The sequence below is a fragment of the Lagopus leucura genome, unplaced genomic scaffold (genome assembly GCF_019238085.1).
Source record: "Lagopus leucura isolate 7727_CA_CO unplaced genomic scaffold, USGS_WTPT01 Super-Scaffold_806, whole genome shotgun sequence".
Taxonomy (NCBI): domain Eukaryota; kingdom Metazoa; phylum Chordata; class Aves; order Galliformes; family Phasianidae; genus Lagopus; species Lagopus leucura.
The window spans coordinates 3,717,678-3,741,003 of NW_024962260.1; the positions used below are offsets into that span (position 1 = coordinate 3,717,678).

Here is a 23,326-nt window from a genome sequence, read left to right on the forward strand (position 1 = left end):
AAACGGCACCGCAAGGCACGCAGAGCTGCAGCCGTCTCTACCGCGGGGACAAATGGCCCTCGGGTCCCTCACCCCAAGGGCCTCAGTGAGTGCACACAGTTGCCAAGCTTGGCCATCCCAGTGCCACCCCGCTGCTGCCTGGTGCCATCCCAGTGTCAGCCAGGTGTCATCCCAGTCGTATCCTGGTGCCATGCACAACCCCGGTGCCACCCTGTCCCATAGGAGAGGGGCACCGTGGCAGATCTGTGTCCCTGCAGAGACAACAAACTTCCACTGCACCTTTTTTCCAGGAGAGGAACTACTCTGTGGTCTGTGCCATCCACCTGTCCCATTGCCTTCCACCTGTGTCACCAGCCGATGCAGGACAAGGTCTTACCTCGAGAGCTGCTTCGCAGTTCCCCCCAGCATAATGGCACTCCTGGCTCTGAGCACAGCCCCGGGCTGCCCTCCTTCCCAGGCAGCCGTCCCAGCTATGCTTTTCCTGGTGACCTTCAGCTATTTCACCAGCACCGTCTGCACGTTCTCAGCCCCTGCAGCCTGAGATTTCTCTTTTGTTTTGCTTCCTGTATGGATTTTTTTGTACTCCCTGACTACCGATTCAGTGCACCAACTTCTGCTTTTTCTGTTTGTTTGCTCACCCGCACCCGTGGCCGCTTCCCTTCTGCTGTGTGCTGGGCTCAGCCCTTAACTCTTGCAGCTTTCCCCCTGGTAAAAGGCTGCAGCAGCCTTCCCTTTCTCTTTAACTCATTCATATTCTGGATGTGCCCGGTGCTTTGGGAATGGCACAGCTGCATCTCCCAGGGCTGGGGCACACGGTGACCTCTGTGGGGTGAGATGAGGTCCTCACACTGCACACATTTGGGGAATTAGTGTGGTGATGGGTGGGGAGGTCCTAAAATTTCTGGTTGGGTTTTGCCTATTCCTTCAGGGGGCAGAGTGGGTGGTAGGAGGAGTGGTGGTGGGAAGGGTGGCGGGGGTGATCATGGTGATGGTGGTCGTGGTGAGTGTCGTGGTTGTGATGGTGGTGATGGGGATGGAGAAGGTGGTGAGGGTGATGGGGGTGATGGCAGAGAGAGAGAACGGTGACGGAAGGGATGGTGGTGATGGCAGTGGTGGTGAGGGTGATGGTGATGCTGATGATGGTAGAGCTGCCCTGCAGCCCCCTCGAGTGCTGCCTGCTGTAGCCCATTGTCTCATAGCAGCCCCGCAGCAGCCCCATAGCTCCTCAGCCCCATAGCAGCCCCACAGGCGGACTCCCGGCGCCCCCTCCCGGCAGCCCCGCACAGCGCCGGCCCCCCCGGCGCACCCCCCTCTTCCCGCAGTGACTCAGAGCTCCCGGCTCAGCGCGCTCCCTGTGGCCGTCGCCAACCACGGGAGCAGGGACTGAGGCGGTGTCCCAAAGGGCTCCCAGCACCCCCTCTTCCCCTCTCAGCCCCTTTTCCTCTGCGTTTTCCCAACTTCCAGCTCGCCCCGCATTTCCCAGCTCGTCCCGTGGGATCTGGATGGGGAAACGGAGGCACGGGATCTGATTCCTTTGCTGTGAGGACTCCGCAAGGACAACGGGGCAATGTCACGGGACTGCCCAGAAGAGGAAGTGTCGGAGCGTGCGGCAAAACGCGGCCATCCCGAGGGAGACCGAACAGGAAGCAAAACTCACGGGGAATTTCGCCGTTGGGTTTTGAGGAATTGGAACGATTCTCCAAAAGAGAGGGGAGGAACAACTCCACGACTCCTGCTAACGAGGCTGCAGGGAGCAGTCGGGGCTCCCTACAACTCCCCTGCATTCTAATAAAGCTCTGCCTTCTCCCCATGGCTCTCCCTCCTTCAGATGTGGCTGTTGCCAATGAGCGCTGTGTGGCTGGGTCGGGCTGTAAGAACTGCAGGGCTGTGGGCAGAGCCCCCTGTGAAAGGAGGAAGATAAAACCTGAGTGGTTTTAGTGCTGCTTCAATCCCTTTTTGTAGACCAAAAGAGAAAGTCCACAGCTGACAGAGGAACTCTTCGGTGAACTGAAAACCTTTGCCCCTGCAGCAGTGGTTGCCTGCAGTGTGATTTCTTGGCTCTCTGCAAAGCAAAATCCAACAGTGCTTCTACAAAATGTGCACATCGCTGAGCAGGGGAACAAAGAACCTGGAGGAAATGGAGAGCAAGTGAAAAATGCAGTGTTGTGCAGCTGTGGTGAATGCTGAGCTCTTGCTGTCTCACCCATCCCGTCATCCACAAGAATCATAGAGTCATAGAACTGTTTGAGTTGGAAAGAACCCCTGAAGGCCGTCTGTTCCCACTGCCCACAGTGCACAGGGACACCCACAGCTCCATCAGTGCTCACAGCCCCATCCCCTGACCGTGGCCATGTGCAGGAATGGAGCACCACCAGCTCTCTGGGCACCCTGTGCCAGAGCAGAGGGACAAGAGCACCTCCCCCACCCTGGTGCCCACACTGCTTTGGTTGCAGCCCAACCAAATCGTTGGCTTCAGGGCTGTGAGGGCACACTGCTGGCTCACCTCATCCAGCTGCCACCCACCTGTACCCACAAGTTCGTTTGGGTACAGCTACACTCAACCCTTTCATCCCCTAGCTTGTACTGATTGCAAGGGTTGCCACGACCCAGGTGCAGCCCTCGCGCTTGAATTTGTTCAACTTGATGGGGTTCACCTGGGCCCGCTGCTCAGCCTATCTAGGTCTCTCTTTACTCATCCATCCATCCAGCTGGGACCCCCAGGTTGGGCCCGGCTCTGCGAGGGGCGGTGGCGGCAGCTTGCGGGGAGGAGCCGGGTGGCAGCGCCCCGCCCGAGGGGCGGCCCGAGCCGAGCCGGGGTGCGGAAAGCCGAGGACAAAAGGTGCCCGGGGGATGGGAGCGGGGGTGGCCCCGAAAGGGACCGGAATGGGACTGGAGCGGGGCGGGACCGCGCGGTGCTGGGGAACGGCGGTGGGGCTCGGTCGGGGCGGTCCCGCTAAGGGCTGGGGCGCTCTCACCGCGCGCGGATGTCCCTCTCCCAAAAGGCTGGCTTTGGGATCCCGATTGGTGCCCCCGAGCTGGGAGCCCTCTCCTGGCTCCTTTCATCCTGCGATGTGTCTAAGTAGGAAAATAATGGTCATCCTCGCACGTGTCCGTCTTGTGCTGCGCAGGCAGCGGTGACGCGCTGAAATTCGTCATTTTGGGACAGAGGGAGTGGGGGCAGAGGGGTGCCAGCTGGGTGCCAGCCCTGTGCCGGCAGCCGTCCCTGCATCCAGCGCTTCCGTGTCCCCCAAGGTCACCCACAGCCGGAGCCCAGAGATAGAGCAGCGCCGTGCCCCGCAGCACAGGTGGGTGGAAGGAACGGGATGGTGAGGGCACCGCTGTGTGGGGACACGGGGAGGGGTGGCCTGGCCCTGTGTGACGCTGTCCCGTGAGGGTCCTATGGGCCAGACCTGCACGTGGGCCGGGCTGCGGGGTGGAGAGCGGCTGCAAGGCCACCTGTGATGTGGGACAGCGAAGGGGGGGTGGGGGGAGAGAGAGAGGGGGGCAACAGCCCCAAGTGGGGCTTCTCTTTGGGGAAACACTGCCTGAGGTGCGGAGTCCACCCTGGGAGCACCCGACCTGCAGCACTGCGTTGTGCCAGGGTGAGCCTGCCTGCGGTGTTTGTTCTCAGTCTCCATTTCCTGGGTGCCACCAGGAACAAGGAGCTGGCGGGCGGCTGCAGCGCTGCGCACACACTGCCTGCACCCTCTGCCTGCAGCCATGAAGCTGAACGAGCGCAGTTTGGTGTTCTATGCCACCTGCGACTCCCCGGCCGACAATGCTGGATTCCTCTTCAAGCGTGGCGAGCGGCACACGGCGTACCACCGCCGCTGGTTCGTGCTCAAGGGCAACATGCTCTTCTACTTCGAGGAGCGTGAGAGCCGTGAGCCAGTGGGCGTCATCGTGCTGGAGGGCTGCACTGTGGAGCTCTGCGACTCGGCCGAGGAATTTGCCTTCGCCATCCGCTTCAGCGGCACCAAATCGCGCACCTACGTGCTGGCAGCCGACAGCCAGGCGGCCATGGAGGTGTGGGTGAAGGCGCTGTCGCGGGCCAGCTTTGACTACATGCGGCTGGTGGTGCGGGAGCTGGAGAAGCAGCTGGAGGAGATGCGGTGGGGCTGCCGGCACGGCCCAGCCTGCTGCAAGGCACGGCCTTTGGAGATGGAGCACTCCCTGCCCGCTCTGCCCACGGTTCCTCCAAAGGAGAATGGCTGTGCGGTGTGGAATAATGCGCCTGGCATGGACCAGCTGCACGATGGTTGTGATGATGACACCGACCCACAGCCACCTCCACTGCCTCCACGCCGGCGAGCATCCAGCGGTGACACTGGAGCAGCTGAGACCTCAGTATTCTGCCGGTTGCATGAGCATTATGGAAAGCAGGTGGCCCAACTGCGGCAGGACTGGCAGCACCGGCAGTGCCAGCATCGGCCCTGAGAGGCCCTGTGGGCAAAGAGTCCTTGGTACAACCTCAGTCCCCTCTAGAGGACTCACAGCTCCTGGGGATCAAGCACTGAGCTGGGTGCGCTGGGACCTCCAGATGCAAGGATGCCGGGGAGAGTTTGGATGGGTGTTGCACTGCCAGAGGGCTGGAACTGCCTTCACCTGCTCGAGGCCAGTTGAGCCCCATGGCATTCGTCTGCTCCAGCAGGATGTGGTTTGTAGAACAAATGCATGGGCGCTATCCTAGCAGCACAGTGCCAAGCACAACAGCCACCGTGGCCTCACGTTTGTGTGCTGCTGCCACCCAGCAGGATCCTGGTCCTCCAATTCACCATGTGGCGGAGTTGCCTCCACCCAACCACATCCTCCAGGGCTCCAGGACAGATATTTTTGGAGCTGGTGTCACCCCTGAGCTGGCTCACAAAGGGGAAGTGTCACAGCAATGAAAAGGAACATGCATGTCAGCAGCGGAGGGAGCAGAGTGATTCACATGCACAAGCAGAGCGTGGCTGCTATTGGAGCCCTGGGGTCTCATGCAGACATTTCTCTGGTTTGTATCCGTTCTGCTGGCCCAAGGACTTTGTGACAACCCAGCTGGTGCAGCGACTGCTGTAGTCAGCCAACCCACCAGCTCTTCATTCACTAAAGCTGTTGAATCCCTCCCCTCCTGGATTTGTTTCCCAAATCTTGGAGCAAGAGGAACGCTGTGTTGGGCCAAATGGCCGCATCTTCATTTGACTTCTCAGAACTGGCTCAAGTTCTTTTTCTGCAATAAATATTGCTTCAGGAATTTCCTCCTGGCCTCCTTCTCATTTGCACATTTGGTTCATTTGGGAAAGTAGGTCCTGGAGCACCCTTGAGGGATGAGGTTGGGGATGGGATTGGGGGTGGAATTGGGGGTGGAATGGGATGGTGTGTTTTACTCAGGGGGCATCAGGACATTGTGTTGGTCCCATGTAGGGGCAGCATAGCGACTGTTTTGGAGTGACAGAAATCACACAGCAGAGTCCAGAAGGCCTCAGATCTGTGTGGTTGTGCCTTGGAAGCTGCTCTGGTGAGGACAGGGATAAAGCAATGAGCTGTCCTCCCTGCTATGCGCGCGTGCACAAATGACTGTAGCAGTGCTAAGAGCAGAAGTGTTATCAGATGGAAGTCAGATTGTCTGCCAACAAGCTGCGGAATTTATCTTTTCCCCAATAATCTGAGGCCCAGCAACCAAATATTTCATTAGCTCTGGCATTAACTAAAACCTGACTCATGGGCAGCACCCTGTGGTGCCCCTTGGTCCCCAGTCCTCTACCAAGGCTGGGAGTCACTGAGGCAGGACAATATAGCCATCCCCTCGCTGGGGCTGGTGGTAGTCTCACACAGGGAAGGGGACCCTGCTGTCACATAGGTGGCACTGCCATCCTGCATGGCATTCTGGCTCGCAGAGGGCAGCCGAGGTGACGTCTCTCTGCATCCAGATGGAGAATGAAGCCTTTGTAGTTTCCATGGCAGCTGGCCGAGCTTTTCAAGGTGTTCAGATATTCATTAAAAATAAATCCTTCCCAACTTGTTAGTCGACAAACAAGCTAAAATAGATACGCAATATATGGATTTATTAATTCATCACACACCAACCTCCCTGCCTCGTGGTGGTAGCTATAAAATCACCGGGTGATGCTGAGGTAAGGTCAGGAGGCTCCCAATGGAAGCCAAAGTGGACACAACCTGAAACCAAGCACCAGGGAAGCATGCTGCTCTTGGGGCAAGACTGCACCCTGAGCTGGACCGACCCCATAAACATCCCCCTTCTTCCCGATGGAGTGACATTGATGGCTGCAAGAGCCCCAAAACCCAATGCAAGGGTGAAACTCAGTGTGAGCCACTGCTGCAAGTCTCAGTTCCTGCGAAGAAACACACCGCAACGCCAGGAGTCTTATCCAACTTCTGTATTTAGTGGCTCTTTACAGAACTTGTTCCTTCCAAAATTGTTAACAAAGTTCATCGATCTCATAGAAACTTTTGAAGTACAGTACATGAGCCTATAACAAAATGTGATCAGTATGTCCCACTAGCTTTTAGTACAACAGGATTTCCATGTTCCAAAGACTACCCTAAGTGCTTCATCAAATCCCGTTCCACTAAAGCTAACACAAGCACACTACGGAGAACAGTCGGCAATGGGTACACCTTGGCCTTCGGTGGCGTGGTGGCAGCAGGGTGACCTCAGGGAGCTCGTGCTAGTGCAGAGCCGAGATTGCTTTTGGAGAGCCCAATAGGTTTGCTTTTGAAATTGCTCCCTGACTACCACCAGAGTACAAAAATACCTTCTATTCTGATAAAAATGTCTACAGTGGAAAACAAGTCAATGCATAGCCTCAGAGCTGGCATCGAGCTCTCCCCCACGGCCCCGCAGTGCCTCTCATCAGGTGACAGATGGTGGAGAGGGTGGCCAGAGTGTGGCATGCCACATTCTTGGTGCTTGCAAAATGCATTGAGAAACGGAATGGACAGGAAACATTACAGGACACAATCCACCCTCCTCTTCTAAAGGCATTTTGTTAGTTGGGGCACTGAGATGGGAACACTCCAGGGACCTGATTTGGGTGTTGGAATGCCACCACACCACCGCTGTGGCTTTGCACTAGGTCAGTAGCAAGGCACCACTGTGCTTTGCCCAACTTAGCCCCAAGCACAGTGTAGGGCAGGAGCATGTCTTGACACTCCATGTCCCAGCTCATTGAGACATGCTGTAGTAGCCACTGCTTGGGGACACAGCCATGACAATAGGATGCAGTCATGGCAAGGGGACATGGCCATGACAATGGTTCACAGCCGCAGAAAGAGGGCATGGCCATGGCGAGGGGATGCTCCCCCTGCCCACATTCCAAAGCCTCCAAACCAAAAAAGTGCTTCAGCCCCCAAAGCTGCACATGGTGCAGGGAGAACCCCGAGCAGGGCACGTTCTGGCTTTTTGGAGTCCCTAGGCACCAGTGATTTCATTTTCCATATGACAGTAGAGCATGGGGACCCCAAATGCCATCCCCAGCCAGCTGGAGCTGCCCCAGGTGTCAAACCCAGGTACCTCTTCCCATCACCACCACAATCAGAGACAGCTTGCTTCACTTGGGTCTGTTCTGCCTTTTTCCCTCTTTTCCAGTGCTGTCATTGTTGAGGGCCAGCACCAGCTGCTGACTCGAGGGAGCGCGAGGGACCGCATTTGCACCATGCTACGTCTTGTTCCAGAAGGCTATTGCAGACATTTCTACAACATATACAACTGCACGTGACATTCTGTGTTACAAAGGTTTCAAAAACATACCACCAGAACTAAATACATACTCGATGGCATCAAGGTTTCTGATTTAGAGTCTTCATGGACTATAACACAGTCTCTGGATGGGGCAGAAGCGATGCAGTGTCTTACAGACAGATGTGGAAAAATGCTATGCAAAAGTTTATTAAATTTGGTCAGTCTCATAGTGCTTCTTGATGGCTTTGCTCAGTAAGTCTTTTCTGTGGGTTTTTTTGTTTGTTTGTTTTTAATCTCATCCAGTGGCAAACTACAAGACTTCAGTGTACATTTAATGACACGACTGCTACATCATCTTGATTTTATAGCTATCTTTAATATCAAAGCAGCTTAAGCTGTTAATAAATTCCAAAGTATCCTTTTATTAAAATATCTAAAAGAGGTCTATAAATATTTTTCTTTTTCTTTTTTAAAATCGTTCCCAGTTTTTCACATTGAAAACAAAGCTGGGGGAGCTTCGTGGACGCCTTTGCAGGGTCCACCTCTCGGTGCGCACTGAGTTTAACAAAATATAGAGATGTGTGTGTCTGCAAGGCAGCTCAGAACTCCCACTCGAGGACCTCCTCGCGGTTGGCAGCCCGCTCCAGGCGGTGGATGATGTTGTTGAGGTTGGCCATCTTCTCGTGACGTCGCTGGACGCTGGTGCTGAGCCGGGGACATGGGGCTGGCGGCAGTGCCGGTGACACCGGCCCGGCAGAGGATGGCCCTGGTGAGGCTGAACCAGCGAGGCCAGGCGAGGAGGCAGCGGAAGGCGAGCTGGGGGAAACCTCCAGGCTACAGTGGGATGAGTTGGCCGATGACTGCGAGCTGCCAGGGTCGGGATGGAGTGGTGGTGGTGGTGGTGGAGGACCTCCGGAGGCCCTGGCTCGGCCTCCCCGCCGTGGGAGGCTGCCGGTGCTGGGGGCAGCAGCACGGGGGGCTCCTCCTCGCTCCTCCTGTGGGGGCCCAGTGCTTTCTGCTGTCCCGGCTGGGCTGCGTGAGTCCCGCCGGCGGCTCCAGCTGCCCACCTCCCCCTGCTCCTCTTTCACCTTCACCTCGCCAGTGCAAGGGTGCTCGCCCCCACTGAAAAGGGGTTTTCGGTCCTCAGTATCTGAGTCAGGGCTGTGTGGGGCCCTAGGCCTTGGGCCGGCTGCCCCACCACTCTGCTCTGGGTCCGTGTCGTTGTCTTGCGTGCCTTCCACCAGCATCTCCCGGCGCATCCGTGACCTGTGGGGCACAAACACGGGGTGTGAGTGATCATACAAGTTTGGAAAAACATCAACAGGCAGGAATTGTATTGAATGCTTCAAACATAAAAACCCCAACTTGTCATTCACAGAATGATGGAATCATAGAATCGTTAATGTTGGTAAAGACCCCTAAGATCATCATGTCCACACCCAATCTACCCCCACCTTGAATCACAGAAATCACAGTCATCATTGCTGGAAAAGACCTCCAAGATCATCCAGTCCAACTGCCCGCCTACCACCAATATTTCCCCACTAAATCATGTCCCTTAATACCACATCTAAATGTTTCTTGAACACCTCTAGGGACAGTGACTCAATCACCTCTCTGCGCAGACCATTCCAGCATGTGACCACTCTTTTGTAGAAGAAGTCCTGAACTCCTCCTGGTGCAACTTAAGACCATTACCCCTCATCCTTTGGGCTCTTTCTAGCTTGCAGTCTTCCAAACTCAACCATTTTTGTACATATTTTCCCCTACCTCTTTTTTTTTTTTTTTAGATATCACTATTTGAAGACATATTTCAGGGTTGTTTTGTGCTGTTTCAGCAGCATCCATACCTGTAGTTGTGGAACCAGTTGATGACGGTGTTGGTCTTGAGGTTGAGCTGGAAGGAGAGCAGCTCGATAGTCTGCTGGGAGGGATAGGGTTCCAGCTGGTAGGCTTTCTTCAAGGCTTCCTTCTCTTCAGGAGCCAGCACCACCCGTGGCTTCTTGATCTGCAGAAGGCTGAGGTCCTGGGGCTGCAGGCCGGGACTGGCACACTCGGAGCGGGCGCCTGGGGACTCGCTGTCTGAGCCGGCACTCATCAGCCCATACCGGCGCTTCAGGTAGGCTGCAGGAGAGGAGACGGAGCTGCGCGCCGCTCAGCCCCCTCCGCCCCACTCATCCACTGCCGCCCAACCCCCATGCTCACCTTTCTTCTCCAGCTTCTTCATGTCACGCAGTTTTTCGACGTTGTGAGGGTCATTGAGCCAAAGTTGCATGCGGACAAAGGGCTCCCTCCCCTTCAGGCTCAGCTTGTGCCATGGCTTGGGCCTGGAGAGGAGATCGGACACCGAGCCTTGCGTCAGGCCCAGGATGCTCTCCCCAAACAGCCGCTGGCCTGGCAGAGGAGAAGCAGAGGTGGTTAGAGAGGGACGAGTCGCACCACTGTCCAGCCAGCCACGTCCCAATCACCCTGCCACCCTGTCACCATGTCACCCATCTGCTTGTCAACCCACAACCCCATCACCTTATCACCCCACCACCCTTTTAGCTCATCACCATGTCAACCCATCATTCCACCACCCCATCACATCATCACCCAACACCCTGCCAAAAGCCAGTCAGCCGGGAACCCACTCGCCTCACCAGCATCTCCCAAAATGGCGCTCGCACCTAAATTGTTGTCCGTCAACACCTCCTTGACCTTCTTGGTGATGGAGTAGGTGTCCAGCTCGGGGGACATGGCAACAATCTCCTGGATGCCCACAGGGCCTTGGCTGTTGGGGTGTGCTTTGCCTGCCACCACTCTGCTCTCAGGCTGCTGGTTTTCCTTGCTGCTCTCCAGGGCGAGGGTAAGGGGCTCTTGCGATCCCTTCTCATGCTCCGTGGGGCTGGGGGGTGGCGAGGGGGATGGCTGTGGTTCGGCAGGGCTAGCTGTGTGGCACCAGGGAGAGGACGGGTCAATGGCACTGGTGGGAGGGCACTGTGCAAACCCAATAATGGGCCGTAAGGATGGAATGGGTTGAGGGAAGGGATGGCAGCAGGAATGTGAAGGTTATTTTTATTATTCATCTGTTATTTATTATTATTTATTATTCCTGAAAGGAGGAAAGTCAGCAGAGCCTCTCCGGCATCTGTGGCTGAGCAGGAGGCAACAGCAGAATAATTAAAGAGAGAAAACACAATATTAACATAAAAACCCAACTACTTTTCTATTCCAGGCACAAAGCCAAGGATTTTTGTTGTGTTTTTCCTTTTCTTTTTTTAACTAGATGACTTTCAAAACCCATTTCTGAGAAAATAACATTAGAAGGAGCTGTGCAACAGCCCTATCTTGTCTAACATACTAATTAAGCGGGGTTGAAATGAACTGGATGTATTGGATGGGCGGCTTTGGACTGAAGGAAGAATGGGTGATGTCAAGTAGCCTGGAGCAACTGCTGGTGCTGAAGTGATGCTGTATGGGATGAGGACATGACCAAATCCTCCTGTCTCAGGATGCGGGAGATGGATGGGAATGGTATTGGGATGTTTATGGAGCAAGGGATGCGGCGGCGGCAGCACTTACCCTGGGATGGGGTCGGCTGCTGGCTGATGCCTTGCCCCAGCTGGTCCGTCAGCCAGAGCTGCATGCGGATGAAGGGCTCCCGTCCCTTCTGCGTCAGCTTACTCCACGGCTTGGGCCGCGACAGCATGTCACTCACACTGCCCTGGGACAGGCCCAGTACCTGGGTATGGTGCAGGCATTATGTACTGGGCTGCTGCCTGGCCATCGTCCCTGCTGAACAGGAAGCGAGCCCGGCCACGCTGGGGCAAGGAGCAGGATGGGTGGAGGGGACAGGGCTTGCACTCACACCCCATGGTATGCCCAAATCCCTTGGTCCCAGTGCTTGGTGCAGGTGCTGGGATCGCCCTCAGGGCTACCCACTGGGTATGGGTTGTGGGGACAGCACATTCCCTGTGGGCAGTGCCACCAACCAATTGGTGGTGGCCATCAGGAGACTGTTGGGTTGGGTTGGACATTGAGGACTCTGAGGGGAGCCCTGTGGCACAGTGAAGACCCTGGCAGGAGGTGCTAGAGGACATCAACCAGCCCTGGGTGCTGAGATGGACAATTCCCACCCCACCGAGGGGACACCAGACTCCATTCCCCAAGCCGGTACCTTCTCTCCAAAGATCCTCTGGCAGATGCCATTCTTGGCCAACTTCTCCTTGACCTGCCGGGTCAGCTCCAGTGTGTCCACCTCCCTGTACATGTACATTTCATACTGCTCTGGTGTCAGCGGAGGCACGGTGGGCTTCAGGGTGCGCGGTACATAGGCAGGGTAGTAGGACAGCCGGCCACCAGCTGCCGGCTCCATGCCAGCACCCTCCACCTTCATCTCTGCTAATCGGTGTGGCTCATCCTCAGCTGCCGGCAGCTCATCCTCATTGGCGCCACTCTCAGCAGGCTCACCCCTTGGCCAGCCTCGTCCATTGGCCATGCCAGAGTAGCTTGAGGAAGAGGAGGAGAGCGAAGGCGAAACAGAGGTGTAGGGTCGGCTGAGCAGGCTGCGCTCTGACGCCCAGTGCTGGTCGAAATAAGAGCCAGCATCACCAATCTCCGACTTCACCTTGCGGATGATGCTCTGCACAAAGGCAGCAGGCGAGAGGACAGCAAGGGGCGTCTGAGGGGGGCCAGGGCTGGCCCCGCTGCCCTCCTCCTGCTTGACGTAGGCTGGGACGATGTTCTGGCTAACGGTGGCCAAAGTGGAACGCTCAGTGGGTGGTGTGCCCCCGGGCCGCCCGCTGCTCCCTGCCTCCATCTCCAGCAGTGCCTGCTGCTGCGCCTGCATCTCCCGCCGCGCCTGCTCCAGGATGCTCTTGATGGCGTCCTCTGAGCTGCTGCTACCCGCCCCGTTGGTCACCGCTTGAGATGTTGATGGGTTTTTGGGCTCACCTGCAAAGAGGGGCAATGAGGGGAACCGCTGGGTGCAGAACTCATAGAGGTGCTGGCTAGGAGCGAGGGAAGGTTTTGACATTTTCAGTTTTGTTCCTGCCCTGCTTTTGGCTGGGATGGAGTTAATTTTCTTTCTAGTGGATAGTATGGCGGTGTATTTTGGGATTAGGGTGACAGTAACACTGATAACACACATATGTTTTGGCTGTAGCTGTTCAGAGCTTACACTTAGTCAAGGACTTTTCAGCTCCTCAAGCTGCCCTGCAGTGAGGAGCTGGGGGTACACAAGGAGGTGGGAGGTAACAGAACCAGCACAGCTGACCCAAACTGGCCAAAGGGATGTCCGATACTGCATTGGCACCATTCAGAACAACAAAACTGGGGGCAGCTGGCCAAAGAGGCTGGAAAGCAGCCATGACATTCCTGCACCTAAGTGTGATTACATTTTGACAACTGTAAAATAAATCCCATTACCAACGATGGCAATAAACATGTTTGTTTTCTCTGTTTTTCCACCATTCCTGTCTAATGTAATCCTCCAGGATTCTGCCTTCTCAGCAGACTACCCATTTTAATGTATTTCATTTCTTGTCATTGACTGTGAGCAGAACTGCTTTAATGATTCCTCACACCATGTGGATCGTGTGCTCTCATTTAATTATCTGTTCTGGGAAAGGCAGGATGGAAAAGTTAAGTCCAAAGCTTCTGAAAGCTCAGGTACAGGGCGATGTGCAATTGTGCATGAGTGTTTTGTTTCCAGCAATATTTACCAGCAGTTCTTTCCACCATATCCCAAATCGCTATGGATGGCGATGAGAGAAATGGCCAAAAAAGACCCATTTTGGCTAGTGCCACGCGTATGGATGGGGGAAGGTAGGAAGCATTGCCAGCTCCTCACAAGCACCCTGAGGTCTAAGCCTTGTTTCTGGATGGCATGGCCCAAGGATATGTGGCCTGCAGTCTCCAAACACCTATAGACAGAACGCACCTCCCTTCTGTGACTCAATCTCCTTCTTTGCCTGCTCCAAGATGTTTTTGATGGCATCGTCAGAGCCAGTTTCTGGCGTTCTGATCCTCGGCGTGATGCTACCTGATCAAAGAAGCATGACAACAGATTTGTCACCAGCGCTGGTTCTACAAGCTCCACTTGTATGTCAGAAAGCATTTACTGTTGCTCATGTTTAGTTATTTTTAGGGATGCTGGATTTAAGGAAAACACCACTATTCATTAGTTGCCAGCCCCTACTGACAGCTCTTGCCTTCAACGCAGCATCACCTGGCAGAGGACATATGGGATCAGATGCCACCATGGCAAATCAGAGCATTGCTGAGGAGCCACTGTTCCCAGAGCCAGGAGTTATTTCATGATGGTGACAACACCGTACCACAGTTCTGAAGTACTAAAACTTGATTATTTTAACAATATATTCCAAAATGTTGATTTGTATTCCACAAAACAGCCCAATGGAAGACTAAATGAGTGAAACTCATCCAGGGGCACACTTTCAGTTATGGGTTGTGGCATTTGTGCCCCATGGACAGCAGTACCTGGGGCCACTAGGGACAACCCTTGAATGCCATGGGTGACTCCACAATGTCCCTATCCATCACCGTGGGGCTCAGATGTGAGTGCAGTGGTGGCACAGGGGCAGTTCAGGGCAGCACCTGGCATTGGGGCCACCCCACCACTCACCTCTCTGGCGCACCTGGATAGTCCTCAGAGCCAGTACATTCTGCTCATCGGAGAGAAACTGCTTCATCTTGATGAACGGCTCCTTGCCCTTCACTGTCAGCTTGCGCCAGGGCTTGGGCCGGGCCAGGATCTCACTGACAGAGCCCTGTGACAGCCCCAGCACATAGTGCCCAAAGACCCTCTGCCCAATGTTGTGCTTCAGCAGTTGTTCCTTCACCTGGAAGGCGATGTCGGCTGTATCCAGTTGCTCCTCGTCAGCTGAGCTGCCCCCGCTGCCCTCAGCAGGCTCTTCAGGAGGGCTGGTGGTGGGTGGAACAGTGCTGGGGGGCACAGAGCTGCTTTTGGCTCCGAAAAAAGCAGTGGGGAAGGACAGTCCCCCTCCAGCACCCTCACTCTTGTAAGGGGACCCCTGTAGTGGAGGGCCCTTGGGGAGTAGTGCATCCCCTGGGAGCCGCTCTCCTCCTGGGAAGGGGGACAGTGGGAACGTCCGGGGGCCTTCGGAAGCCAGGCCAGGGCCAGGTACAGCTGGGAGAGGAGTGGGAGAGGTTGGCTCATCAGCCGGCGGGTGCGGGAGCTGCTGGGGGGACGGGAACGCCTGCTCCATGCCCAGTGGGTCCTTCCCCGACTCGTCTTCACAGGGATCCTCCTCTAGAGATGAATGAGAGAGACAGACATGCACTATAGTCCTGCTGGCTAGATGCTCCTGCATCAGTTTCCCTAGCTGGAAATCCCCCATCCCATAGGCAGGCTCTTTCTGAGCACCTTTCTGACTGAGTTATGGTGAACATCATAACTTTGACCATGGTGGTCATGCTCCAGGCTTGGACCTTTGCCCACACCAGAGTACATGCGGAGAAGCAACCAAGTGATTGGGCACAGATCGACAATAAAACTATATATATACAGTCTGATAGCAACAGAACAAGGGGGAATGGTTTTAAAATAAAAGAGGGGAGATTTAGGTCTGATGCTAGGAGGGATTTCTTCATTCAGAGGGCAGTGAGGCTCTGGCAGTGCTGCCTAGAGCTGTGGGTGCCCCATCCTTGGAGGTGCCTAAGGCCATGATGGGCTCTGGGCAGCTTGAGCTGGGGGCAGTCAGCACATGGCAGGGGTGAAGCCAGGGAGCTGTAAGATCCTTTCTAACCCAACCATTCCATGATTCTACAATGAATATGTGGACATGGCTCTTAAAGACATGGTTTAGCAAAGATCTTTGTAGAATTAGGTTGATGGTTGGATTTGATGACCTTGAGGATCTCTTCCAACCAACGCTTCTGCAACTTATGGCACATGAGGCAATGTGTGTCCACCAGTACCCTACCAGTGCTGGCCATCAAGCTGGGCTTCTCCAGCAGGTACTTCTGTGGTGGGTAGAATGCCTCCTTCCCCAGCAGCAGGGCCTCCTCCGGCTTCGACATGCTCTGCAAGGGGCAAAGCAGCGGTGGGCTGGAGCAGCGGGGCTCTGGCGGGGCCAGTAGACCTCCCGCATCCCACCAGGACGCCAGGCCCGCGCCACAGCACTTGCCTGGGGCAGGCTGCAGCTGGCGGATGCCACCTTCATGGCCTTCAGGATGCTGGGGGAGAAAGGAGGGGCGGTGAGGCAGGGGATGTGGCCTCGCAGCACCCAACCGCGGGAGCAGGCCTACCTCAGCTCTGTCTTGATCTCCTCGTAGTCTGCTTGTGCCTGCAGCTTCTCCTCCAGCTTCTGTGGAGGACACACTCATGGTGTGAAGCCAACACAGTCAGATCAGTGCCCACCCTGTGCCCACCCAAGCCCCCACACCTCAATGGCTTCGTTCTTGGCAGCCAGCTGTCCCTCTAGCTCAGCAATCTGGTTGGCGGAGGATTCCTCCAGCTCCTGCAGTGAGCTCTGGAGGTGCTGGATGTCCTTCAGGAGCCGTAGGATCTCCCGGTCCTTGGCAGCCAGAGCAGCCTCCAGCCTTGACCCTGAGCACATGGAATAGTTCGCTTTGTCCTGCTGGGAGAGGGTACAGCATTAGCTCCTGGCCACCCAATGCAGGGACATGGGGGCTGTCATTGGCATGGGGTGGAATAGACTCTTCCTCTGTCCTCAGAGGTCTTCCATGTTCAGCGGAATGCTATAGAAGTGCAAATTGCCCACCTTATGGGAGGCTGCTCCCCATAATCTTGCATGGGCAATGTTATGACCCAAGAGCAATGAAAAAATGCCTGGATCCTTCCTGCTTTGCTTCTGGGCTGCTCCCGAATGTGATGGAAACTGCTGAATGCAAAATGGTGCTCCCAAGCGCAAGAGAGTGCTCCTGGCTGCATGCATGGGGTGCTCCTGTCTATATGGGATGCTTCTGGCCATTATGGGATGCTCCTTATCATTATGGGTGCTCCTAACCTCTATGTTTTGCTCTGGGATGCAATGGGATGTTTCCAGCTGCTATGGGTGCTCCCAACCACGGTGGGATGCTCACAGCTGCAATGACTGCTTCCAGCCACTTGGGATGTTCCCAACCACTACAGGATGGATGTTCCCCAATGCTATAGGAGCTGCTCACCCCAGCAGCACCCTGAGGGGAGCAGCAGGCCAGACGCAGGGAGCTGTTGACAGCTGCCAGCTGCTCCCTCAAGCTCTCCACCTCCCTCTGTGCAGCCTCGGCACGCTGCAAGAGACCAGAAAGTGCATCAGAATGGGCACCCCCATGCTTGGGGCAGAACCAAATCCCAGCACCATGCCTGCCTCTCCTGAGTATCCAGCTCCCACCCCCTATTGGAAATTCTCAGCTCACCTGGTTGGCTTTTTCAAGATTGGTCATGATCATGGCCACTTCATCTGCCCTGAAAGAAGAAGCAAGAGGCATCAGATGGTACACAGAAACCAATCCAGAGGCAAGGGACACAAAATCAGTGGTTGGCAGAAGTCCTTCTAGGACAGCAGCAGAGACACACATCTTAGATTAGGGAGTGACCACAACTTTGGGTCTCTTCACACGCTCTGGGACTCACTTGGAGGCAGCCTCCTCATCATATTTACACCGTAGTTCCAGCAGCTCTGTTTGTGTCGCCTTCAGCGCTGGCAGTGGGGAAAAAGAGAGAAGACAGGGGTGAGACATGGGCTGGGGGGTTCAGCACCCTGTGGTTCCCACAGTCCATCCTTCCTACCTGAATGGAGCACCTTGATCTTCTCCTCGGCTTCCCCCAGCCGCATGGCCAGGGTGAGCTGGGCTTCTTGCAGCCCCCTGTGGAGAGAGGGGCATCAGCCATGAGGGTCAGATTTATGTAGTTTATGGTGCCAGTGGTAAAAAATCATTTCGGGTGGAAAATGGCAACACACATTGCTACAGAAGTGGAGAAGTGAGTGGCAATGCACATCACTAGAGAAACAAAAAACGTGATGGCAATGCATATTGCAAGGACAAGTGGTGTTGGCCTTAAGTTGCACCAAGTTGCATTCAGAATTTCTTCTCCCAAAGAGTGGTGAGGCACTGGCACGAGCTGCTCAGGGAGGTGGTGGGGACACCATCCTCAAAGGTGTTCAAGAACTATGGGGATGTGGCACTGAAGGATGTGGTTAGTATGCATGGGGTAATGGGTTGGGGTTGGACTTGATGACCCTAGAGGTCTTTCCCAACATTAATGATTCTATGATTCTATGATTCTATGATTCTGTGAGTGGACATGGCAGTGATGGGATGGTCATTGGATTTGATGAACTTAGTGGTCTTTTCCAAACATCAATTATTCTGTGATTGTACCAGAAAGGGGATGGCAACACACATCACTAGGGAAATGGAAGAGGAAATGGCAATGCACAACGCTAGCACACCCAGCACAGCCCCACACTCTACAGTTCCTTGACAACCCTCTGTTCTCAAAGGTGGTGTCCCCCAGACCCTGCTGACCCCATGGTACCCAGGGATGTTGTCCTATCTCTGTCCCTGCTTGATGTCCCCAAACAAGGAGCCAAGAAAGGAAAGCAGAAATGCTTCTGCACCGAAATGCAACCCCTCCTGTCATTAATTAGAGGGGGGAAGCAATCAGGGAAAAGTTATTCTGCATTATTTATAGCCCTTACTTGCCAGGAACTTACTCGGAGAGCTCTGCAATTTAGGGTTTAAAGATTCCTCGTTTGTTACGGGTGCAGTGCGTTAAGGAATAGCAATGAAGCGCTGCTAAGCGCGCCGCTGGGAAAGCCGGGAGCCTCACAATTAAAAGGCCGCTTAATGAGCTTCGTCCGCCAGCCTCGGTTTAAGCGATTTGCTCAAGCAACACCACGTGGCACACCCAGAAACTGCTGGGAGAGGGACAGACAGACGGACAGCACCAGGCAGGAGGTGCCACGGGGGTCCTTTCTTATATTCACGTACTTCTGCTTCTCTGCCTCATTTCTCTGCAGCAAGGTTTCAGCCAAAAGTGCTTTGCTGTCAATGTCAGGGAGCGTGGTCTCAGCCGCCGTGAGTCCTGCTGCTGGCAACGATCCTTCTCTCTGCTCTGCGGGAGGGACATGTGTCACATGGTTGTGTGCTTGGAAGCACACGAGGACATGGATGGGGAGCACTGATGTCACCCATGCACCATCAGCACTTTGGATACCTTTGGTGCCGAGGAGCTCTGGGTGCTTCTTCCAGGGGCAGCTGAGATCCTTCAGGGGTGGATTTTCGGGCTCAAGGCGCTGGAGCAGCACTGGAGCAGGGTCTGCAGGCAACAGCACTTTGTATGTCAGGGGCAGGGGACAATCACCAACAGTCCCATCCCACCTTCCCAAGCATGAGTGCCACAATCCTCATTCCTGCACCCTCCATGCCAAGGGCAGCAGCCAACTGCAACCTGCTTAAGACCAGGGATGGAACTCTTGATGCTACCCCATGTTTCACCACCATGTGCCACCATAGCCATCCCAATGGATGGAACCCTTAATGCCATCCCATGTGTCACCATCGTGTGCCACCACTGCCATCCCAATGGATGGAACAGAACCCTTGATGTCATCCCATGTGCTACTCCATGTGCCACCACCATGTGCCACCATCACCCTTCCAAAGCCCCCAGGAACTGAGCACTGCTAGGGCTGCATGCAGGATCTCATCCCCAAACGTGGTGGCACCACTGGCCCCGGTCTCCCCAGTCTGGGTGCAGACAATGGCAGTTTGTGCAGAGGTAAGCAGGTGCTTTCAGAGCCGTATGTCTTCCCTCTGTCAGCATTACACCATCATTAGCTAGTGTCTGCTCAGCAGGGTGTGCCATTATGTCTCCCAGGGCTGATGTAATTATACATTGACATAATTAACCCAGCAAGCCCATTAAGCAGGCCAGCTAAAAATTCATCTATAATTATTTGTTGTGTGCATGCTAATGAGTCCATCTGCACTGCCATTGTACAACATGAACAAATTAATTTACAAGTCTGGATTTTTTAATAAGTTCAAGAAAATGCCTCCTATTGAGCCAGGTTAATATAGGTTTGGGGTGCTTTATTTTTTTTTTTCCTTCGTGGAAAAGAGAGGAAATAGAATGGAATTCTCCAGGGTCAAAAAGTTAGATAAACAGGGAAGTGGGACGGAGCTGTGCAGTGGCAGGTATCCAAGGGGAAAGCAGCATAATGGAGATGGAAAAACCCCAATGTGCAACTGCCTCTGTGGGGAGTGTGGGTGTTTTTGTGTTATCTGCCCCAAATGCAGAGGGTTTGGCCTGCGGCCCTCCCTTCTAGCACTCAGCATGGATGTGAGCGGCAAAATGGGTCCGGGGTCCCCCAGGACACCACTGGACACTGTAGTGCAAATGCCATCAGTGCCACCCCTCCTGGAATGCTTTATGGGAGCTGGCATCAGAGCTCAGTGTCCATCCAGCTGTGAGCATGCTGCGGAAACCCGCCCAAGAATTTTGGGAATTGGCCCCTCCACCATACTGAGCCAAAGGGGATGGAGAGTGAAAATGCTCAGCACAGCCCCAGTGAGCGCTGGATGCTCTCCTGGCCATTAATAACACCTATAAGCAGACGAGCTAACGATGCGGGTAATTACACCCATGGCAGAGGGGCTGGGGACCCCCCTTGTGCTCCCCCCGGAGCCAGGGCACTGTCGATAAATGCTGGGGCAGTGCCGATGCGATGTGTGCTGGCAGCTCCACTCATCCCCATAATAAGAAATCACCCCAGAGCTGCTGTCCTATAGCCTCTCTCTATATATATTTTAATATTTCCATCTATATAATAAGTCCCACCACTAGCTGGCGTTATTGGATGTCATTTAGCAGCAGCAGTGCTGCAGCAGGAACTCCAATCTCTGCTGTGTCCCCAACCCTGGCACCATGGGGGCCTTTCTCACATCCCTCCAGCACCCCACAGCTGCCAGCAGCACCAAATGTCCTCAGGGAGCTGCAGCCAATCCCTGTGCCTTCTGTGCTGAGGACAAAGAAGAGCAGAGGGGATCCATAGAGCATCCGTGGTGCATCCAGGTGAATTCATGTGCATCCAGAGTGCATTTGTGGTGCATCTTTGGTGTATCCACATGAATCCACGGTGCATCCACAGTGCACCCACACTAATCCATAGTGCATCCATGGTGCATCCACACTAATTCACAGTGCACCCACAGTGCACTCACATACATCCACAATGCATCCATAGTGTATCTACATTAATCTAAAGTGCGTCTGCAGTGCATCTATGCTTCATCCATGTGCATCCATGGTGCACCCACACAAACCCATCCACGGTGAATCCACCTGAATCCACCCAGTGCATCCACACTAATTCACAGTGCATCCATGGTGCATTTGCATGCACCCATGGTGCACCCACGTGAATCCATCACGCATCCAAGCTGTACCCACATGTGCCCATGCTGCATCCTGGCACCAGCAGCCCTTACACCATGCTGACAACCCCTCATGCTGCCTCATCCCAACCTGCGCCACCCCATCCACCAGAGCCCTATGATACCCTCCGCACATCAACGCTGGGCTTAAATCAAATCATCCCCAACAACAATGACATTAATTACGCTTTTAACACATTTTACTGCTTCTCCCCCTTCCCTTCACGCCACATCTGTGTGAACAATATCCCAAAGATTTACGGTTTTCTCCCGTAATTACAGACACACAGCAGCTCACTTATCACAATTCTTGCTGAGCAATCAGGCTCCGTTACAGTCGCTGCCAGAGATTTGTGTTGACAGCAGCCATTCAGAGCAAAAACTGTCGAATCAGGACTTATAGTGTGCTTGGGAAGTGTTCGGCTGCAGAGAGACACACGGATGGGGACAGACAGGGACAGACACACGGGTGTGCACATATGAGCGCATGCAATTGCATGTGATTGCACAGGTGTGTATGCGATTGCACAAGCACAGGGAGAAGTGTTGGAATATGCAAATGCGTGCATGTGTTTGCATGGGTGTGTGTGTGATTGCCTGTGTTTGCAGTGGTGTGCATGTGACTGCGTGTGTGCTCTCTGTGCAGGTGACAGGGTGTGCAGGTGGGGTGCTGAGGAGGAGGGCAGGCCAGAAAGATAACTGGATCCTGCAAAGCGAGCTGACATTTGGTTCTTGTAGCACAGGATAAAATTTAATGAGGACAAAAATATGTCTCCCTAATTCCCCTAAGAAATCATTAAAACATTTTGTTATTCTTAAATGTCTGGAAAATGAATTAGCGGCCCTGCAGGAGCCCTTCCGTGCATCCTCAGCCCCTTGGAGCTCTCTGTCCTCAGGGATGGGCATAGCCCCAGGGCTGCTGCACAGCACTGTGCCTCAGTTTCCCCCCAGAGCTGCGTGAGGAGCCCCTGGAGGGGTCCCAGCCCCCACAGTCTGCTGCCAGGAGCTGGGGCTGTGTCATTTCACCCAACTTACCGTCAAAAAGACAACTGGGGATAGCCGCAGTGTTATTACAAGGGCTGAGCAAATGTATTCCTTTTCTAATGTCAAGATGCATTTGGCTCAGGGGCTGAAACACAGCGATGGCAAAAGCTGTTTCCACTTGTCTCTTCGGTTGGGATTTTCAAAGCAACATGCAAAGAGCGGACGTCTGCAGGGCCAGGGCCGGGCGCTGTGCCCCCGCTGCTCGCTGCTGCCTCCTCGCTATGCAGCCAGGTCACCGCCGCGGTCCTTACCTGGAGCCTCGATCAATTGCTTGCAAACGCTCAGGAAAGCCGTCTCAGCCTCCTTGCTCCTCTTACTAAGTGCAATCACCTGCAGGGAGATGGGAAAAGGGCGGTGAGGGCTGGGGCTGGAGGAGGGAAGGGCTCATGGGGATGGATGGGGGCACGGGATGGTGTCCCCGCTCGCATCCTGTGCACTGCCTTGGGCAGAACTCTTTGCGCTGCTGTAATGTCACGCCACTCTGAATCATTGATGCACTCTGAGTAAATGAAAATTATAATTTAATGCCGTGGCTTAAATAAGAAATAAGATTTCTGCCTGGTATTGTGCTGGTGTGACGATGCTCACCCTAAGGGAGGATGCTCACGGGGTCCCATACAATAGGACCAGAACTCAGTTCTCAGCTCAGTCCCCTTGTCCCCTCTGCCACTACTGCCACACTGTGTCTGCTGTTGGTGGGGAGGTGGGACACTGCCATGCTACCAGACCAGTGGTGCCTTCTTCTGCCCCATCCAACATTCATAGGTGAGAACCATTTTCTCCTGTTCCATTTCTCCATGTGCCACTGCCTGTTGGATGAGTTTCTCCAGCCCTACTCCATGCATGTCCAGGACAGGACTCCAATGGAACAAGGAGACCCCCATGAATGTCCCACTGTCCCCAAGAGCCAGGTCCTGGGGTGACCCCGTAAGAATGCTCCCATTTCAAAAAGCCACCAAGCCCAAAACTCAATCCCAATGCAGCCAAGGCACAGCACATCACTTTTTCCACTCTTCCCCTCTCTCATGGAGCTTGCAGCATGCTGCACCAGCCTGGATGCAAATTGCTTGTCATTCAAAATAAAAGCAAACTGCTCATTTGTAATTCAGCAGCCACCTGAGCAAAGCTGCCTTCTCCTTCCCAGCTCATGGGCACTGGAGCACAAAGATCATTTTTCTGCTGTTAAAA

General features: G+C 54.5%; 2 protein-coding genes across 11 annotated transcripts in view; one reads left to right on the forward strand and one right to left on the reverse strand.

Annotated features, from left to right (window-relative positions):
- The first annotated feature begins 2,779 nt into the window (after positions 1-2,779).
- On the forward strand, positions 2,780-5,237 carry PHETA1 (PH domain containing endocytic trafficking adaptor 1). Of its 2 annotated transcripts, none has more exons than XM_042865469.1 (3): positions 2,780-2,839; positions 3,253-3,305; positions 3,719-5,237. In XM_042865469.1, the coding sequence occupies exon 3, from the start codon at positions 3,721-3,723 to the stop codon at positions 4,435-4,437; it is 717 nt and encodes a 238-aa protein (XP_042721403.1). In that variant the 5' UTR covers positions 2,780-2,839; positions 3,253-3,305; positions 3,719-3,720; the 3' UTR covers positions 4,438-5,237. The 2 variants fall into 2 exon arrangements, with proteins under 2 accessions (XP_042721403.1, XP_042721404.1); XM_042865470.1 differs by having other exon boundaries at positions 2,794-2,839; positions 3,656-5,237.
- A 1,127-nt stretch (positions 5,238-6,364) lies between these two features.
- CUX2 (cut like homeobox 2) overlaps positions 6,365-23,326 on the reverse strand; it is a 53,567-nt gene continuing 36,605 nt past the window's right edge. For 2 of the 9 annotated variants that reach the window (XM_042865459.1, XM_042865462.1), the window contains exons 2-20: positions 22,390-22,468; positions 18,873-18,974; positions 18,647-18,770; positions 17,442-17,518; positions 17,286-17,352; positions 17,069-17,117; positions 16,838-16,942; positions 16,093-16,287; positions 15,956-16,014; positions 15,835-15,883; positions 15,631-15,730; positions 14,310-14,957; positions 13,605-13,706; positions 11,841-12,616; positions 11,246-11,405; positions 10,324-10,611; positions 9,887-10,075; positions 9,532-9,805; positions 6,365-8,947 (exon numbers count right to left, since the gene is read on the reverse strand). In XM_042865459.1, the coding sequence (XP_042721393.1) occupies positions 8,281-8,947; positions 9,532-9,805; positions 9,887-10,075; positions 10,324-10,611; positions 11,246-11,405; positions 11,841-12,616; positions 13,605-13,706; positions 14,310-14,957; positions 15,631-15,730; positions 15,835-15,883; positions 15,956-16,014; positions 16,093-16,287; positions 16,838-16,942; positions 17,069-17,117; positions 17,286-17,352; positions 17,442-17,518; positions 18,647-18,770; positions 18,873-18,974; positions 22,390-22,468 (4,110 nt within the window). In that variant the 3' untranslated portion in view covers positions 6,365-8,280. Of the gene's footprint in view, positions 8,948-9,531; positions 9,806-9,886; positions 10,076-10,323; positions 10,612-11,245; positions 11,406-11,840; positions 12,617-13,604; positions 13,707-14,309; positions 14,958-15,630; positions 15,731-15,834; positions 15,884-15,955; positions 16,015-16,092; positions 16,288-16,837; positions 16,943-17,068; positions 17,118-17,285; positions 17,353-17,441; positions 17,519-18,369; positions 18,505-18,646; positions 18,771-18,872; positions 18,975-22,129; positions 22,224-22,389; positions 22,472-23,326 lie in introns of those variants that run through there. The other 7 variants (XM_042865464.1, XM_042865463.1, XM_042865460.1 and 4 more) reach the window with 7 other exon arrangements.